The sequence below is a fragment of the Pantherophis guttatus genome, chromosome 1 (assembly GCF_059756535.1).
Source record: "Pantherophis guttatus breed Tessera chromosome 1, ASM5975653v1, whole genome shotgun sequence".
Lineage (NCBI taxonomy): Eukaryota > Metazoa > Chordata > Lepidosauria > Squamata > Colubridae > Pantherophis > Pantherophis guttatus.
The window spans coordinates 329998813-330019377 of NC_142063.1; the positions used below are offsets into that span (position 1 = coordinate 329998813).

The following is a 20565-nucleotide window of genomic DNA, read 5'->3' on the forward strand; positions in this document are numbered from 1 at the left end:
GGTATCTTCTGCTTTATACTGGGGCTGCTTGTTCATATTGTATTTCTTTGCTTTTCTTGCCATCAAAGTATAATTTCTATCTTTACAGAACAGACATACATTTTAAGAAGGCAAATTCTGAGGCAGAAGCTTAAGAGTAGGGGGTTAAGATGTATCATTAGTCAACAGAGCACAGTGAATTGGTTGCTAAGTAAAAATTATTCTTTAAACATGATTACAAACTATAAAAGAGCAAATGTTCTAATGTTTGCATTTAATTACAGATTGGAAGCCAGTTCAAGATTAACAGCTGGATTTCAAAAAAGAGGAAATAATCACAGTTTGTATGTTTATTCATCCCAACAGTTTAATGAATGTTCTGGTGCATCTGATACTAGCCTAATTTACATGTCTGGAGTCAGCTCCAATATTCCTCCCAACTGTGAAAAATATGGTTTGTGTATCAGCTCCCTTTTTCATTCTTTGTTGCCTGCTTTGATGAAGGTTACTTTGAGAATTCAAAAGATTGTTAGAAAAGACTTATGGATGATTGCTTTTGTATCTAGTAAGTGCAGTGAGATTATTATGTGCACAATGATGGAAAGACTTTGAAATACTCACAATGGACAAACAGTTAATAAAGATGACACAATTTTCAGGACTGGTAAAACTGACTTGTCTGATTCGGAAAAAGACATTTGTCAGTGACTTTAAACCCTTTATGAACTTTTTGCTGAAAATGGAAAGAAAGGAATGTGATTTATGGGTTTGATGATTACAAATGATAGAATATGGAAAGAAAAGACCCAAGATGTAATCAGATAGCGAGAGGACAAAATATAAACGATTTATAGCTGCTGTAAAGATCAGAAACCATTTTTTCTTTTTTTCTCTTTTCCTATTTACTTTTCTCTTTTTTTACTTTACTTTTTTTCTTTAAATTGTATTGTTTTTACTTTGTAAAGGACTTTAATAAAATTAATTTAAAAGAGAATTCAAAAGACTGTGTTTTGTAACTTCAGACTCACCTAATAAATTATTTCTCATCATATGCAAACTTTAAATCAAAATATCCTAGGAAGAAATTCTCAGCATCTATTTTCTTTTTTTAAAAAAAAACTGGCACAGTTAACATCTATTAGTGGACAAATCTACCAAGATTGTACTGTATAGTTAGTGCTCGGTGTACTGGAAATTGGCCATGAAAAATATCTACCAGTATTTTCTGAATGCAAAATGTAATATGTAAACAGGAGGCTGGCCTTCAGTTGACCTCAAACTTTAAATATAGTAATTATACCACTGTTATAAATAAACATGTTTATGTTTGAGTAGTTCTACTCCAATCAACTCTAATGATAGCCTCTGTGTATAGTATAAATATAGTGACCACCTATATAGTAAAACAAAGATGATTAAGTTAGCAGCACTAAAAAATATACCAGCTGAGTGGGAGATGGGATGCATATAAATTTAATAACAAAATAAATAAAAGGATTGGAATAATATCCAGAATACTATAGAAGTATGGCATGAAGTTGTTATCAGACACCAAAATCCAAGATGCAGAGATCATATGATCCATGATTCAGCATATTGTAATATATTTAGGGTGGGTGGGGGGGACGACAAAGAGATCAGTCATTTCCTGAAGCCTTGTCATCAATTCCATAAGAAAAGAAACGAAGAAAAGTGGGTATAAAAGGAAGCTCATTCCAGTGCAGTGCCCAGACTGAATGCAATATTTTAAGTGAAATTTGGCCAATACACAATTGAGAGGGATGTGGATTTCTTTTAATCTTGACACTATTTTTATATAAATAGTCCTTGATTTATAAGCATTCACTGAGTGACTGTTCAAAGTGACAACAGCATTGAAAAAAGTGAAATGACTGATTTTCACACTTATGACCATTGCAGCATCCCCATAGTCACATGATCAAAATTTGGTTGCTTGGCAACTGACATGTATTTACAACAGATGCAGCATCCCAAAGTCATGTGATCACCATTTGGAAACTTCCCAGCTGGCTTCCAACAAGCAAAGTCAACATGGGAAATTGAATTCACTTAACAACTGCATGGTTCACTTCACTGCAATGATTCACTTAACAATCATGGCAAAAAAGGCCAAAAAATAGGGTGCAACCCACTTAACAAGTGCTTTGCTTAGAAATGGAAACTATGGTTCCAACTGTGGTTGTAAATTAAAGACTACCTGTGAATTCTCAGTAGACTAATGCTAGTTTGAGTATTCCTTGACTATTATTTGCAAAATACTGTTCTTACCCATAAGCTTCCTTGGTCTGTCCTTTCAAACATCTGTTTTAATTAAATATTTAATTTTGAAGTGTCATTCCATTACAAGTACGATTCAAAAAGAAAAAATATAACACAGTATTTTGCTGGCCAGTTATATTTTATTCTTGTCACACAGTGAAAAAAGCTTGCTACAATTAGTAAACTTGGGAAGTTTAATGTAAATTCCACCTCATACACTTAAAATTATTAGGCATGTAAGATTTCAACAACTATGCCAAAGTTTTGGATAATATAATGTACACAGTAACAACTTTAGAACTAAAAGCAAGCTGATTATCAGTAAGATTATTTCTGAACATAATGTTTTCATAAAATAATTGCACAGAAGCTTTTCCTGAATATATTTAGGAAAAAAGTAAGCAACCATCAAATTAAAAAAAATATATGCATTGGTGGAAAAAATAATATTTTACTAACATAGAATATAATTATTAATTGAAACATACAGAAGAGCTAAATAACAGTATTAAAAGTCCATAAACATGCTGTAACTTGTTTACATGTTCCCAACACATTTACTGTATAAGATACCTAATTAACATTTACTATAAATATTCATGCTTTTTTATTTATAAGAATAATAAAGCTGTCTGACTCCATGATGACTCTGGGCAACTTACAACAATAAAAATAATACAGAAACCATAAATGAAGTAGAAAAGAGGCAAAAAAACATATAGAAGAGATAACCATCAACTCAACTGATAAAATTTTATGACAGCTCACTACTCAACTAATTAGGGAAAAAGCCATACTTTTAACAATTTTCTAAATGAATGCGGGGTAGCAGCATTCTCCAAGAATGCTAGAAGATCAATCCTTCAACAAAGAAGATTCTCTGGATCCATTTAAATCAGTGTTTCTCAACCTTGGTAGCTTGAAGATGGGTGGACTTCAACCAAGGTTGAGAAACACTGATTTAGATTATTTTGTTTGTTTTACATATGAAATGATGAACTCTTGCAGCATTAGGAAATTTAAATGAGAATAGCAGTAGTTTGAAATCAAAGTAAATACATAATTTTCCAAATATTTTAAAATACTACTTGATACAACAACTAAAATTGACTTAATTTTTGTTAATGTGAAGATGGTCTAGTTAATTTCTTTTCAAACGAATCCACATATCTCACACAGCATTGAATGATACCTTAATGTTAGGAACTAGAACTTTTACACCCAGAAATTATCATGTACCCTGTTTCCCCCAAAATAAGACAACCCCTGATAATAAACCCAATTGGGCTTTTGAGCGCATGGCAATAAGGCCAAGCTCTTATTTCAGGGTTCAAAAAAATATAAGACAGGGTCTTATTTTCGGGGAAACACGGTAGCAATATCTTATACTTGATAAACTCAAATTTGCATTACTGTGGTACCTTCACTCCATCTAAAAAGATACTTGGGTACAGAGAATACTCAAAGATCAACTGCATTTTTCCTCCCTTCCCCCAATTTTTTATTCCTGGCTCAGTGAATAATTCTAAATAGTACTGTACTTTTTAGTATGCTGTCCAAATCACTTCTCATGAGTTGGACAGCTATATAAATTTAATAAATAGATGCAAATGTTTATAGCTATTTGGTAATAAAAACTGGATTGTGAATTTTTCATGGTGAATAGGAGCTACAATCCCATGACCTATGATCAAAATCATGACCTGTGTACAATATGATTCCTTAACAAATAAATGAGTCATTATAATTTCCAAAGATTGTTCAAGAAGCAAAACAAAAAAGGATCTAAATAGAAATGATGAGTGACAATGAATTTCTAATGAATACATACAAGAAGGTTCAAGAGTATGATATGGAAAGAAGGGAAATTAGCCATTTGCCCTAAGAAGATGCTTATTATTTGCAATAGGCAATTTCAGCTTAATTTACTATACAGTTTTCAGAGCAACACTAAGAATTATTGAGAAAGTTGATTCTGTATGACATAATTGTATGATAAGCAAATAACACCCTTCTATAATGTTAGGTGAGGTTTCTATCATTCAATTGGTCTGACTTGTTCACAGAATTCCAAAGAATCCCAAATGTTTCTTTCTTCTATTTTCAACTAATCTACATTTTCTTCATTTCTTCCATCTTTTCACCATTAAGATGATAAAGATGGAATAGTGAACAAAATATTTTAATAGTAGTGGTAGGACAAAATATTCTTCTTTTGCAATGAGATCTTATTTGGAATGTTTATTGATGCCATCAGCTTAAGAACAAACGGATCAAAAGGAAAGACATACAACTAAAAGAGCTATACAAAAACTTGCTCACTGTTAACTTGACATTTACACAAAGGCTTGATGTTATAAATATTAGCTTGAGGTAATGTATTTAGTGGAACTGATACTGTTTTAACTATCTTTTATACACCATATTTATTTTGGAAGGTTTTTTAAAATCTCACCTTGTAATAGTTTTCTTATCTAGTCTTCTGTTTCCTCTCCTAGTCTATCTATTTGCATATTTGTATTTCTAAGTCAAGATTGATGATGTCCTTGATAAATAACCAAGTATGAATGCTACTTACAGCACACATACACACAGTGTGTTGCACAAAAATGATAAATAGAAACTCAATTATTTCCTGTCCATCTCTTGTAAATAACTCTCAGACCACTTCACGATTACCAACCTATTGTATGTCGAAGTCATCATGTTGTATAAAGCAGTCCTCCATAAGACTTAATCTAGTTTGGGACACAACAATGTACGTTTCTACTCACACAGCCTTCCTCTTAATATTAAAGCCCGCTATTTCCAAAGCTTTCAACCAGATGCTCTAAACCAGATTGATCTGTAGAAATCTTGCTAATTCTACTTCATGCTCTATATTATGTCAGCAACAAAAGTGGCCGACTCAGCAGATCAGGAACTTAAAACAGCTGATTCATTATTGTGAACACCTGGGCTGACAGAATTATGGGGTTCTGTAATCCTAGTCAATTGGAAGATTAGATTTATTGTAATTCTCAAACTGACGAAAGTTATTTTTTAGTTCAGTTTAGTTTAGTTTAGTTTAGTTTGGATTTATATACCACCCTTCTCCCAAAGGACTCAGGGCGGTGAACAGCCAAAGATAAAACACATACAATATAAAATTTAAAAAACAATTAAAAACATATTAAACAAATTTGGCCCATACTAATTAAAACACCCCTTTTTAAAAAACAAATTAAAATTGAACAATTAAAAAGAGTTAGGCCAGCCCAGCTTGTTGGAATAAAAAAGTTTTGAGGGCACGGCGGAAAGTGCGTAAATCTGGGATCCTCCGTATCTCTGGGGAGAGCTCGTTCCAAAGGGCAGGTGCCCCCACAAAGAAGGCTCTTCCCCTGGGGGCCACCAGTCGACACTGTTTGACCGACAGCACCCTGAGGAGCCCCTCTCTGTGGGAGTGTACTGGCCGGTGAGAGGCTACCGGTGGCAGAAGGTGGTCTCGTAGGTACCCAGGTCCTAAGCCATGGAGCGCTCTAAAGGTAGTAACCAATACCTTGAAGCGCACCCGGAAGACCACCGGGAGCCAGTGCAGCTCGCGCAGTAGAGTTGTTACATGGGAGCGCCATGTCGCTCCCATAACCACCCGCGCGGCCGCATTCTGGACCAGTTGGAGCCTCCGGGTGCTCCTCAAGGGGAGCCCCATGTAGAGAGCATTACAGTAGTCCATGCAGGAAGTGACGAGGGCATGAGTGACCGTGCATAAGGAGTCCCGATCCAGAAAGGGACGCAACTGGCGAATCAGGCGAACCTGATAGAAAGTCCTCCTGGCCACAGCCATCAGATGTTCTTCTAAAGACAGCCGTGTATCCAGGAGGACACCCAAGTTGCAAGCCCTCTTTGTGGGGGCCAACGACTTGCCCCCAATAGTCAGTGACGGCACCAATTGGCTATATCAGGATGCTGGAAACCACAGCCACTCGGTCTTGGACGGGTTGAGCCTGAGTCTGTTTCTCCCCATCCAGATCCGCACGGCCTCCAGGCACCGGGACATCACTTCAAGGCATCATTGGGGTGGCCCGGGGTGGAGATATACAGCTGAGTGTCATCAGCGTACTGATGGTACTTCACCCCGAAACCATGGATGATCTCGCCCAATGGCTTCACATAAATGTTGAACAGAAGGGGCGAGAGGACCGACCCTTGTGGCACCCCACATACAAGGCGCCTCGGGGTCGATCTCTGCCCTTTAAAGCAAGATCACTGTTCCAACATATTTTAAATCCACATAATGAATTTACAATTAAGTTCTGAATTATATGAGACAGGGACCATACATTTACCCAAATGTCATTGACTCATGGCTGCACTATCAGATATGAATGAATATATTCAGAATACATGCCTCCAGGCAGGAAATATAGAGGGAACTGTTCAGACAGAAATGCTATTATGACTGACAATATGTTGTAAGCAACATTTGTTGTTTTGATTATGTGCCATCAAATCAGTGTCAACTTTTAGAGATTAAGCAGATAAATTTTCTCCGTGATGATCAATAAGCAACATCTGTACTTATCAATACAATAATTCAACTTAGAATAGGCAAAATATTTTATAGAAATGCCACTCAAAACCAAATAACCCTATGCATTCAGAATAAACATTCCTGATATCATGGAACCAACTTCCAAAAAAGTGCATCAAGGTTGCTACTTAACTGATCAATTCAGTTATTGAGTATATTTGCATACAAAAAGATAAATATGCCTTTGACCTGAGATCCACTTCTAGTACATCTATGGGGTTATCCACAAATCTTGGTAAATTATAAGTTAGTTGGAAAGGCATTAATCATTTCCTTAAGGAAGCATTAATCGTTTCCTTAAACAAAGGATCAGGATTCATTTGCTACTTAATCTCCTAGGAGGGGCAACAAACTGGCAGAATGACTCATCACTCTACCTTACCTTTTCCATAACCCTGAGATCTACAAGCTGGAAACAATCCATTTGAACATAACAAGCAGTTGTTGAGGTCACCTCCCTATGACCTATCCCATTTTTGGAGTTGAAATTGATATGAATGTAATCAATTTCGTCTTCAAAATACTGAAAATTCTCAGAGAGCCTGTTTTGGCTCTCCTTTGCCAACCTGTAAATGGATGAGATGTCATGTAATATGGAAAGCATTGTTGTCAATTTTGTATAGATACAATGTAGGCAGAGAAGTTTGCCCTTTTCACATTATCTGCTGGGAAGGAGTAGGATTTCAGGGTTGGATTCCATGTTCAATCCAATTCTTCCTGAGAGTTCCTCCACCTCCATTCCAGCCATCAATTAACTATTTCATTGCTTTGAACTCTATGATAAACCAAGTGCTCCTTAGGTTCTTCTAGAAGAAAGAGGATTTCTAGGAATGATCATGTCAACTACCCAGGTGGTCTAAGTATTTCAGAGATTGGCCATAGTTTCATAGTATTACCAAGAGATGAGGAATGGCTTACTGATTGTGAGTTTGCAGACATTAAAAGAGATTCAGCTTGATAGTAGTTACCAGTCAAGGCAATAGCAAATTAACAAGAAGGAAAAAAATCATCAAACGAATCATGACGACTTTGTTGTCTGCAAAATTTACTCAGTCTCATTTCTGACTTTTCAACATCAATCATAGTTTTTGGATATCACCACTGTTCAAAAGCTTACTATAGAACTTTTTAAAAAAATACTATTTCAATTATTCAATCATTTTCATCTGTCCACATTCCGTGGAACCCATGGAACAAACAACAGAAAAGATCACAGAATGTAAATCAGTGAGAAACCAGAAGCATCATGGCGACACTGGTTGGGAAATAGCAAAGCTCCATTGAGCTTTGCGAAAACCCAAACTGACAAACCACTGTCAGGGGGTCTTCGGTCTGGATCAGTCTTGTAGGGACGGGGGAGAGAGAGAGGCGCCTTGGAAGACCAAAAGGAACAGGCAAGTTCCTCAAAAGGTTGGAGGCAGCTCTTTGACCTGGTGGCAGCGGCCATTGAAACAGCCGCTACAAGCTGAGGCAACCAGACTAAGAATTGAGTAGGAGCGGTGATGAAACAGAGTATTGTTACCAAGTGAGTGATTGGCCAACTCACAGGTAAGAAGAAAAATTTTTAAAACCTTAAAAGAGGTCCCAGCCCAAAATTGGCATTTGGGAATTTAAAGTGAAGGGAAAAAAAATAAAGAGGAACTTTAAAAACAAAAGCCCTAAAAGGAGAACTAACCACCTGGATTTAGAATTGGATTTGGAAGAAATTAAGAATAATATAAGGAAAAGGAAATTGTAAGCATTTTTTAACAACAAAATGAATTAACTGAAGAACAGGAAGTACTACTTATGTGGATTTACAATTGATACTTTTGCCTGGGGATTTGTGGATTGGAGAGACATCTGCTGGCGGGAAAGTAGTATTGTAATAAATCATCAAATCATCGTGAGAAGCCTTTTAGGAGTATTTGTTTAAACAGCTGGAGCAAGATTACAAAAAGAAGTTGACAGAATAAAATCTCAAACTGAAATGGGTCAAATGACTATTTGAATTGGACACTACTTGGAAAGAAAAAAGACATCAAATGGACTTGAATTTGAACTATATATAAGCTAAAATAATAATAAATTTAAAAATTATTTCTTCTTAAATTGAAAATATGAAGAATTGGGAGTATGAGTATGAGGAGCTGAGGGAGATGTTGCAAAAGGTGCGAGAAGCGTTTAAGGGAAATAAAGAAGCAGAGGATTGGATAGAATACAAAAAGAAAAAAGAAAGAGAAAAGATAAGTGAGAAGCAAGAATATAATGTTGGAAAGAAAATAATTGAAGGAAAAAATATAGATGGTTACACTAAGATCAACAGTGATAAAATAAAAATAGATAGGGGGGAATATCTCTCAAAAAAGAAGAAAAGAGAAGGAAATGGGAAAAGAGTGAGGGGGAGAATTAAAGGGGTAATAAAGTTAAAAACTAGAGAAAGGATGCAGGAAGGAAGATACAAAAAATACAAAAAGAAAAAGAAGAAGAAAGAAATAAGAGAATGGGAGAAAGGGAGGAAAATATTAAGAAGTGAAATTCTGGAGAGTTTAAAAGAAAATGGTTAAAAAGGGGAAGAAAAAAAAGGTAGTAGAAAGGGAATTAACATGTTGACTTAAGGGAATTGTATTAGTAGTAGAAATTGTATGTAAGAAACAAATTGGAATAAATATATAGATTATTGTAAAAGGGAATACTCAATTGAAATTAAGACAAAATTGAAATGTTAGTAAATGATGTAAGTAAAGATGAAATGAAATGTATGTAAGGAGTTAAAAAAAAGAAATATATTTTATAATGTAAAACAGATCAGTAGATGCAATGTGAAAGATAGGTTTATATTTTGTTGTCTGGGGATTTATGGATTGGGAGAGAAACACCTGCTGAGGGTAAAGAAATGTGTGCCAAAGATTGAAAAAAGCAAAGGAATTAATTTAAATTAAGAAATAAAATTGAAATGTTAGTGAATGATGTAAGTAAATGATGTAAGTAAAGATGAAATGAAATATAAGTAAGGATTTTTTTTAAAGGAGTATATTGTTTAATGTAAAATAGACCAGCAGATACAGAATGGTTTATAAATAAAAATAACTGAAAGTAATTGAAATAATAGGAAAAAAGAAAAATAATTATTGAAGTGGGAATAAGAAATTAGGAATTAAAGAAAATAAGAGGTGGAAGGTTAATTAAGTAATTAATTAAGGTTTTAAGGTAAAAATGTAATAAATTGAAATACATTGTTAAGAATTAAAAAACATGATGGGAATCTTGAGGAATATATTCAATAAATGGAGAGAAAATTGGGGATGCCTGGACACCATAGAAAAAAAACACTGAATTGAAAATGAATACAGCAATAGAGAGAGATGGAAGAAGGAGTAGGGAGAGTGAAGGAAGGGAAAGGAGAGAGAGGAATAGAAGAAAGGGAAGAGGAGAGGAAGAAAGGAAGGGGAAATAAGAGTTGGAGAGAAAGTTAGATGGGGGGAAGAAAGGAGGAGGGGGAGAAAGGAAGGGGAAGTAGAGAAGGAGTAAGAGAGAAGGGAAGAAGAAGGTACGAAGGATAAAAGAAGGGAGAGAGAGGAAGAGAAAGAGAAGAAAGATTGCTGTAAAACAAAAAAGATGAAATGGAAGAAAGGCATCCCCGAACATGTTTAAATATATTAGGATAAATAATGAATTATTAAAAATTAAAAGAGAATATATATGATTAAAAATGGAGAAAATAGAATTTGAGGGTGAAAGAAGATACTGTTTATAGAAATACAAATATATCCATAAAAGCTATATTTCATGTATGGAAAAAGCATTGAGAGTATCTCTGTCATAACTTTAATAATAAACCCAGACTTGTATAAATATCGGACAATTCAGTTGAAGTCATAGAAAGATCACAATCTTTATACCATATTTTTATAACACACTAAAAATAAGGAAGAAGATGTATTCTGGTCAGTTTTAAAAATAGAATAAATATAATAACTAAGAGATTGAGTTACAAATAATTTGTCTCTTTTTACATGATTCAACTCAAATCTAACAAACTTTGAGGAATCCATAATTACCCCTTTCAATCTAAAGGAAATATCTCAAGAGAGAGAAAAAAGAGATGGAATGATTTCCCTTTGGAAATCCTGAGTATATATAAACAGTCCATTACCCATGCATTCACTATCACTTCAGTAATCTTTGTCTGAAATAAACTTGTCAGCTCACAATACAAACCCAGAAGTGTACTTATCACTAAAAATGTAGTTCACATTACTGGTGGATGTGAATTATTATTATTAAAACAACATATTGAGAAGACTGTTGATCTAGATTCTAGATTAGTTTTAGTTTAGTTTTATTAAATTTGTATACCGCCCTACTCCCGAAGGACTCAGGGCGGTGAACAGGCATAGGATAAAATACAGAAATACAAAAGTTAAAAACAATTTAAAATCAAATTAAATAATTTAGCCCACAACAATTAAAATCCCAATAAATTTAAAACAAATTAAAATTTCAATTTAAAATTTAAAAGAAAGGGGAGAAAAATTAGGCCAGGCCGGCTTGCTGGAATAAGAGGGTCTTAAGAGCACGGCGGAAGGTGCGTAGATCCGGGATCCTCCGTATCTCCGGGGGGAGCTCGTTCCAGATAGTGGGTGCCCCCACAGAGAAGGCCCTCCCCCTGGGGGCCGCCAGTCGACACTGCTTGACTGATGGCACCCAGAGGAGTCCCTCTCTATGAGAGCGTACCGGCTGGTGGGAGGCTATTTGTGGTAGTAGGCGGTCCCGTAAATAACCAGGTCCTAAGCCATGGAGTGCTTTAAAGGTGGTAACCAAAACCTTGAAGCGCATATGGAAGACCACCGGGAGCCAGTGCAGCTCGTGCAGGAGAGGTGTTACACGGGAGCGCCATGTTGCTCCCATAACCACCCGTGCGGCCGCACTCTGCGCCAGTTGGAGCCTCCACGTGCTCCTCAAGGGGAGCCCCATGTAGAGAGCATTACAATAGTCCAGGCGGGAGGTGACGAGGGCATGAGTGACTGTGTGTAGGGAGTCCCAATCCAGAAAGGGACGCAACTGGCGAATCAAATTATATTGCAAGAAAAGGTAATATCAAACAATGCTTTTCAATTTAACAGCTAAAATGCATATTCTATCCATAAAGTCATAATCAACCAGAGGAAATAAATATAAACAACTAAGCTAAAACATTCAGTAATAATTTCACTTTATCATTTTTAGATGATTATTACAATAGCTGAAATTATTCATCTGCATTTAGAGTTTTATCATGTTGTCAAAATATACTGTGCACCTATAATTTTTCTGATGATCAAATCAACAGTTAATTCTCACTCCAATGAGGCAAAGGCAAAATAGGATAAACAGCTTTTTGGTGCAGCAAATTCTACTGAGCTTTTTACACAAGTCCATCTAATAAACTAGCTCTAAGCCAGGAAGCTCCATAAGATACTTTACCTTTTTACTATATCTTTATCTTTATCCATTTACTATACATTTTTAGCAAAGACTCCTCTCAGTTACAGATATTCCTCAAAGCTTTTTTGGTAACTCCCAATACAGCTGAGTCAACACTGTCCACCCTGAAAGTCTGTACTTTATCATAAACAATCAATTACATTTTTACATTTATATTCATTCCTTTACCATGTAACCATATGTACAAATACTTAAATGCTTATTTGAAACAATTTTATAAACAGCTATTCATCAAGCATTACTATTATTGTAGCTTCTTGGTTTCATTCAGAACCAATCACAATCAGCAGCTGTTGTTGATTACACTACGCAAGATAAAGCAGAATAATAAGAAGTTGGAAGGGACCTTGGAGGTCTTCTAGTCCAACCCCTTCAAGCAGAAAATCCTGTATCATTTCAGCTTTCTCATTTGGATACTTTGTAACGCTCCCTTTCTTGGCTGCCAATGTATCTTTTCTTTTCTATTTCGTTTGGATCCTGATAAAGAAAATTCCTATATAGGTAGTCCTCAGTTTATGTCCATTTGTTCAAAGTTCTGGTGGAGCTGCAAAAAGAGACAGACTCATCCTCAACGTTCTGGCCATTACAGCACCTTGATGGCACAGGATTGCAAACAGGGTACTTACTCACTCAGGTCCCAGCTCGTGGTTACAAAATTTCAGGGAGTTGCAGTCACATGATCACTAAACATATTCAAATAAATAAATAGCCACATTTCCTGCCAGAAAAGTCTTCCCTGTTTGTGACCAGGGAAGGTCACAAGTCGTTCTTGCTTTTCCTCTTGACAGCAGTACCACCACCTCCCCAAGCATGGCCTGTGCCGGCATTCCCAGGCCCCCCTCCACTATCCAGGGTCATCCCTGCACTTGTTAGCTGGGATTCCCACTTCTTCTATACAGTATGTCTTGGGATTACATCAACCAGGATTGCTGAGATTGTCACTATACAAAGCAGTCACAGGACATTGTACTTTATAATTGTATTACTTAGCAATGGCAATCCTGATCCCAAATGCCATCGTGACCGGACTGCTACCTGGTTATTGATTAATTTGTTGGCTTTTTTCTATCCTGTTCAAATAATGATGTTTGTTTTTATTTCATTTTTAATACTGGGATACAGCATTTTTAAAGTGTCTTCAAATCCAAGTTGTTTGTACTTTAATACAAATAAAACATAACATTTGATATAATTATATGTAATACTGGGGAAGCAGTTCTCAGTAACCACCTGATAGGCGCAGAATAAATAGATGGTTCTACCAAAGCATATCCAATTTTTCAGAAATGACAAAACATTTTTTAAAAATGCTTTTTTTATATGATTGTTCATGAAAGAGTGAAGAATCAGCAGGCACAATTGGTGTTACTGGCTCTTCAGTCCAAGAGAAAAAAAGCACATCTTCATGTCCCATAAGAAAAAAATATTTATTATATACAAGCTGCGTATACTGTCTACATGGTCCCCTTTTGTCTCTCAGTTGACTTCAACACAATTTCTTAGTTTGTTTGAGTAATCTTAACTCCAAAATCCCTTTTTTTGGTCAGTCTCTCAACATAACATAATTTCCGTGTGCTACTAAAAAACAGTTCCAAATCAGGGCCGTAAATTATAGTTGGATCTTTAAATAATTTTTGGAGGACAATTATAAATGGTTAACATACTGTACTATATTAAAAGGGAAATCTTATTCAAATAATAGCAAAATAAAGACTTCTATTATGTGTGAACCAGTTCTACAAGGTCAAATTACCTAGAGATGCATTCCATCTAAAAGAAATTGTATTTAAAAGGAAGCATATGGTTGCTGTACTTTAGATAGGATAGATGATAACATTGAATAAGTGCAAAAACTGTCTGAAAATTACACTACTGTATTAAAAAAAGGAGATTTTGTCATTTCTTTGCTGCATTTTTCTGGCAGTTTTTTTTAATCTTCATAGTTTGATTCACTATGTTCACACAACAGATATAAACAGCTGAGTGTAATTAAAATATACCTCTGTGTCAGGTAGCACTTTTTTTTCCAAACAATAACAAATAAACAAGTGATCAGGACTCCATAGAGTATGGAAAACTTACTTTACCCCCAGCTCTTCAAAAGAGGCACCCTGCAGATTAGAAAAAAGTGTTATAAAACAAGGTACAGTCTTGTTTTATAGCTGCCCTTGCACACTGCTGTATATTGTTTTCTTCAAGGATTAGTGGTTGCTTAACAATAGGATAACCATTAAACCTTAGTTACTCAATACAATAGACTGCAAGGAAAGAAAATATGACCTAAAATAAAAATATGGTTTAAGATTAAAGTTAAGATTTACTCCTTGTCTACAATAGTAAGCCTTAAAACAGGCATTCTGTGACTTCTCATTTTAAGCAGCAAATTTCAACAGTTAAAAATAATCTTTTCAACTGACAACATATTAGATGCAGTGAAAGTGTTACCATTTTTACAACTGAATCTTTATTCTGAAGCAATAATTGATGTTTAAATATTCCATTCCAGTACAACACAACAGAGATTTTCAGTTAAGAATTAGGAACCTGTAGCAATTCAGGAAAAATATTTTTTTGGTCAATTTTTCAGTGTTTCTCAGTAATTCTCAGTATTTATGCCTCACTAAAAACAAAAACTCCTCTGGAGACTACTAGGCAGACAAAAAGATATCTTATTTTATCAAATAAGTTAAGTCAATCCAAAGTTATTAATTCTCTCCAGAATATATTAGATACTCAATATTATCAACTTAAAAAATATTTCAGAAGTTGCCATCATTATCTCCCAAACATGAATGAATGGTGTGAATGGGTTTTAATTGTTTTTAATGTTTTAATTTTTAATGTTTTTATATATGTTTTTAAATGCATTGTAAGCCGCCTTGAGTCTTCGGAGAAAGGCGGCATACAAGTTGAACAAATAAATAAATAAATAAACTTCAATATCTCATTTGATCTTAAAGCAAGTTATTAGGTCATTTTACTATGGACAGAAACTCTTTCCCTCCTGTACTCAATTTTTGCAAAAGAAATAACTGTCTATTTCCAAACAAATCTTGTACTATTTCAGATAATTGCTCTTGCAATACGTATGCAATCCAATATGTAACAACTTGCCTCCAGAAGTTGTAAATGCTCCAACACTGGAAGTTTTTAAGAAGAGATTGGATAACCATTTGTCTGAAATGATATAGGATTTCCTGCCTAAGCAGGGGGTTGGACTAGAAGACCTCCAAGGTCCTTTCCAACTCTGTTATTCTATTCTATTCTAATCCCCAACAAGTTTTCAAAATCTGCACTACATAAATAAACTACAAATTTTAATCTATACACTCCATCTCTTTTCCACTATAGTATTATTCCATAATAGAAGCAGATGATCATCATACAAATATTCTGCATTTGACAGATGAAAAACCGGAAATGATTCATGTAACAGTACTTTAAAAATTGACAGTATAGTAAATTGGAGTGTCTGAATTCCCTTAAGACGTAGGATGGAACCACATAACCACAACATTACGCTTTTCATTATCAATGCATCAACACCTTTAACAGATGCACCCACACCTTATTATAACCATAATTTCTTGAATAAACCACAACTGGGTAGCCATATATATAACATGCCCCAAACCCATGGTTTCCATATAGAAAAAGCTGGGTTTGCCCAATAGGTCAAACCAAAATGAAATACACATTATAGGTTTAATACAAAACAGGCCTTCCTGTTTTGTATTAAAGAAACCCAATTACCAAAAGGTAAAATTCTCCTTTATGACCAGCAAAGACATAAAAATAGTTATAAGGGAAAGTAACTCTTCTTTTGATACTTCCTGCACTTTAATATATTTGTTTACATGGTACAAATTTGTGTGGATTTTCAGAGAAGCATTTTTGCATTCCTTTCCCTCCATGTAACAAAAGTAGGATTTGGTCCATATCCCTGGCTGAAATGACTTTATTCATCTCTTGACGTTAATCATTTCTTTATTCACATGAAGAGTTTTAACAGTCACAGAACCCACACTTCTATGTTGTAATTTATTTTCAGGTAGTTGCACTGGCCATGACTGTCTATCTCCAGTTTTGCAACGTTTATAACTCATACATTTCTCTGAGGGAAGTGAGATCTAGCCATTGCTACCTACTGTAATCTATGGTAATAGAATTAAAATTATGCACTCAACCATGACAATGCCTCTGAATGTTATAAAAAAGTTACAAGCTTTCCAATATACAGTATTCGGATTCATGTCCAGAGTGGAGAAATAATGTAATATAACTACCTATAAAAAGCCAACGTCATGCATATATGATTATAAAGTCACTTCATAAAAACATTTAAAGCTCAGAATGGCTTTAATCTAAGGCAACTGAAAATTGCTTTCACACACGTCAACTTCTCCCCGTGTCCCAAAACTCTATCCTAGAGTTAAAACCTTATTCATGATTCCTTTAACTGAAGAAAAATATTCTGGCTCCTGATTTTGGTCAATACACTACTAAGCCATAAACTATTTTAATATGATTTATATTTAGTTGGATTAAGATGATATAAAATGCCACAAGCAAACTGCATCATAGTATAGTGCAGTGTATGAACCTAGCAGAAAACTAGTTTGGTTGTAGTGGTTAAAGGCACCAGCATGGAACTTGAGAGACTGTGAATTCCAGTCCTGCCTTAGATAATAGCCAACTGGATGATTTTGGGCCAGTCACTCTCTTTCAGTCTGCAAATGGTGACAATGGCATCCACTTTTAAAAATGTTGCCAAGAAAACTGCATGGACATTGCCACATAGTGGAAAAGATTAACTCAACACACAAACACACAAACCCTAGCCAATAACTTTTGGAATTCTATTCTTTAAAAATTTAAATTAGTCTCAGTTTTTAGAAGATTTACTTCCTCTGAATTTTGACTGGGTACCAAGTATTAACTGAATATTTTTATCTAAATAGATGGTTTTACAATTTACTTTTAATTTTATCATCAGCTCAAGGTTGACTCAGCCTTCTATCCAAATTGGGCCCTTAGCATTGGGAGCAAGATATGATATTATGGCATTTACCACATACAGTTTTTGTAGAAATGTGTATTCTCCTGGAGAGTTGCTTCTATCAAAGAAATAATTGAAACAATACAGAGATTCATAAGTCTTCGCCCAGCAAATCAAGCATATGAGCCAAGGTATCACAGTGGTTAGAATGCAGAACTGCTGCTGACTGCCGGCTACAGTTCGGCAGTTCAATTGTCACCAGCTCAAGGGTGACTCAGCCTTCCATCCTTCCGAGGTCAATAAAATGAGGACCCAGATTGTTGGGGGCAATATGCTGACTCTATAAACCACTTAGAGTGGGCTATAAAGCACTGTAAAGCAGTATATAAATCTAAGTGCTATTGCTATTTTATTTTACTTCTCGGTTGGATTACTGCAATGCCCTCTACATGGGGCTGCCCTTGGGATGCATCCGGAGGCTCCAGCTGGTCCAGAATGCGGCCGCGCGGGTAGTTACCGGAGTTCCTCGTTACTCCCGTGCAACACCTCTCCTGCGCGAGCTGCACTGGCTGCCGGTTGCTCTCCAGGTCCGTTTCAAGGTGCTGGTGCTTACCTATAAAGCCCTACATGGCTTAGGCCCGGGGTACTTGCAGGACCATCTTCTGCCTTCCTCCCACCGTCCCGTGCACTCCCACAGAGCAGGCCTCCTCAGGGTGCCGTTGGCCAAACAGTGTCGACTGGCGGCCCCCAGGGGGAGAGCATTCTCTGTCAGAGCGCCGACCCTTTGGAATGATTTGCCCACTGAGTTCAGAATAGCCCCGGACCTCCTCTCCTTTCGCCGCGAACTGAAGACGTGGCTCTTCTGTCAAATAACTTGATCTGCTAGGAGTTGCACAAACTGTAATAATTTTAAATATGGTTTTTAAGGGGTTTTTAACTTATCTTGTTATTTTGTGATTTGTATTATTGATTGTTGTTGTAAACCGCCCTGAGTCCTTCGGGAGAATGGCGGCATATAAATCGCAAAAATAAATAAATAAATAAAAAATAAATTTATTCGTTATTATTAGTTACTTTACAAGATTTTGTAGCATTAAAAACAACTTTTCTATAACTATCCTTGTGGTTTAGAATTGCAACCAATAAAATCTGTTATTTCACACATTCAATTGCAATAGCAGGTTTCTGTATAACTGTGACACAAATTTACAAAATTGACACCTCTACCAACGGTAGTTGTATATGTACATGCACTATGGGTAGCTCCCCTCCTTCTTACTTACAATTTTAATACATACTTCCCCTATTTATTACATTTGTTATTTTCTAAGAAAACATCACCCATAATATATCTTCATTAATACTGCCAATATTTTTCAAGTCAACTATAAATTGTTTATTTAAAAAAAAAAACAAGTGTGCAAGCATAGTGGAAGAATGCTGATTAAAAAAAGGGAACCAAGCCTGCCTTTACAGCAGAAGGAGAAAAGTTCAAGGAGCAACTGGTACACAAACATGAGGCATCAGCTTTAGAAAATTAATAAAATTAGTTATTCTTTTTTATTTATATTAGATATAAATCTGTCTTTTCACTAGAATGTCAAGGCAGTTTACATAGTATTCCTCCTTCAATTTGTTTCCACAACCACAAACCTGTGAGATTCATTGGAATGAAGCAGTGACTAGCCTACAATCTGGCAATCAGTTTCCATGGAAGAGGGAAAACCTGAATCTGACTCTCCATTCTTAGACAAATGCCATAACCATCATATTTCTGACTGTCTATCTTATTTCTGTAGTGATTAAACATACCGTTAATATTGGACTTATTTGATCTAGATAGCCTGTGTAAACCTGTTAACAACATTAATCCATGGTCCTGATAGTTTCAGCCTTACCACAGTTGATATCACGTTTAGTATTACTATTTAACACCTCAAAGATGCAGGAAGTGGTTACTGTGGAGAAGAGAGAACAGTCTGTTTAGGTGACAGTTAAAGTAAGTGGTTGCCTAGGCATGAAGGAGGATCAGAGGTGAAAGAAGAGACCACTAAAGTCAGAACAGTAAATGATGAGGGTCCCTGAGAATTGAGGGGGAAGCTACAAGCAGAAAAGATAACTGGGACAAATTTGCTTTGCAAAGAAGACAAAAGGGGATGGGGAGGAACACCTTGTGGCTGAATTTATAACCTGGCCACTAAATTAACTCAGTTTCTGAACAATAAATCGGCTGGGTTCACACAACATTCTGAGCCCCAAAGAACTCTACTTGCATCCAGTTACAACTCCAAGCTGGGGAAAGCTAAAACAGAGGGGGGGGGTTATGGGGAGAGAGAAATGAACAAGGAATAAAATAGTTCCGGGCTTAAGAGAGACACAAAGATAAGAAGGGAGAAGAAAACTCACGTGCTGGAGGGAGGAGGAGAAGCAGCACCAGCTGTTTGGGGAAGAATGGAAGGAAAAAATGCAGGAATCACTTGAAAGAGGGGGGGGGAGGAAAGGGGGGGGTACGATGGGGACAGAGACAAGAGACCGCAGTGAGTGATGGGTGGCTGAAGCCAGAAATCGTTGCAAAAAAAAGCACTGGTGCCTAAGGAGCTGGCGGCGACGCTGGGCCAAGGAGAAGAAGGGACCGGGGAGGGGAGGGGAGGAGAGGGGGAAGGCAGGAGGACGAGGGGCTGGGGAGGAGAGGGAGAGAAATGGCGAAAGGGGGGGGGGCTTCGAAAGAATGGGGGCGAGGAGAGCGACGACGAAAGGTAGAAGAAAACTGAGGGCTTGGTTCAGGATGGCCGCGGGGAGGGGAAGAAGCGCCGGTGGGGAGTGCGAGGGACTCCGCTCCTTCCATGCCCACCATCCCCTCCTTCCTTCCTTCCTTCCTTCGCTCCCTCTGAGGCCTGCATTCCTCTCCGCTTCCCACGCCCCCCTTTTGCACCCAGGTCGAGGCAGAATTAGCAGGCCGCGCCTCAGGCCGGCGCCGGCTTCCCCCCCCCCCCCACCTCTCTCCTTCCCTCCCCCGGCCTTCCCTTCCTCACCCTCCGTCGGCTCCGAAGCCGGGGTCTCCCCGGGCTGAGCCATGACCGAGCCAGCTCGTCCCCGTCACGCCGAGGCCGGGTCCGCTACGTCAGGAGACGAAGCCGAACGCATCTTGACAGGCGAAGGGGGCGGGGAGTCGGCGGCGGGGGGGGGGAAGGAGGGAGCGCGAGCGGCTGCGCATGCGCACCGTGGCGCCGAAAGCTGTGGGGAGAGAGAGGCGGCCGGGGGGTGGGGGGGG

At 37.0% G+C, this 20565-nt stretch overlaps 1 protein-coding gene across 1 annotated transcript in view; it reads right to left on the bottom strand.

Annotated features, from left to right (window-relative positions):
- Positions 1–20565, bottom strand: part of RABEP1 (rabaptin, RAB GTPase binding effector protein 1) — a 67878-nt gene extending 47313 nt beyond the window's left edge. Inside the window, exon 1 of the mRNA XM_034420893.3 lies at positions 20327–20565. Within this exon, the coding sequence (XP_034276784.1) occupies positions 20327–20369 (43 nt within the window). The 5' untranslated portion in view covers positions 20370–20565. The remainder of the gene's footprint in view (positions 1–20326) is intronic.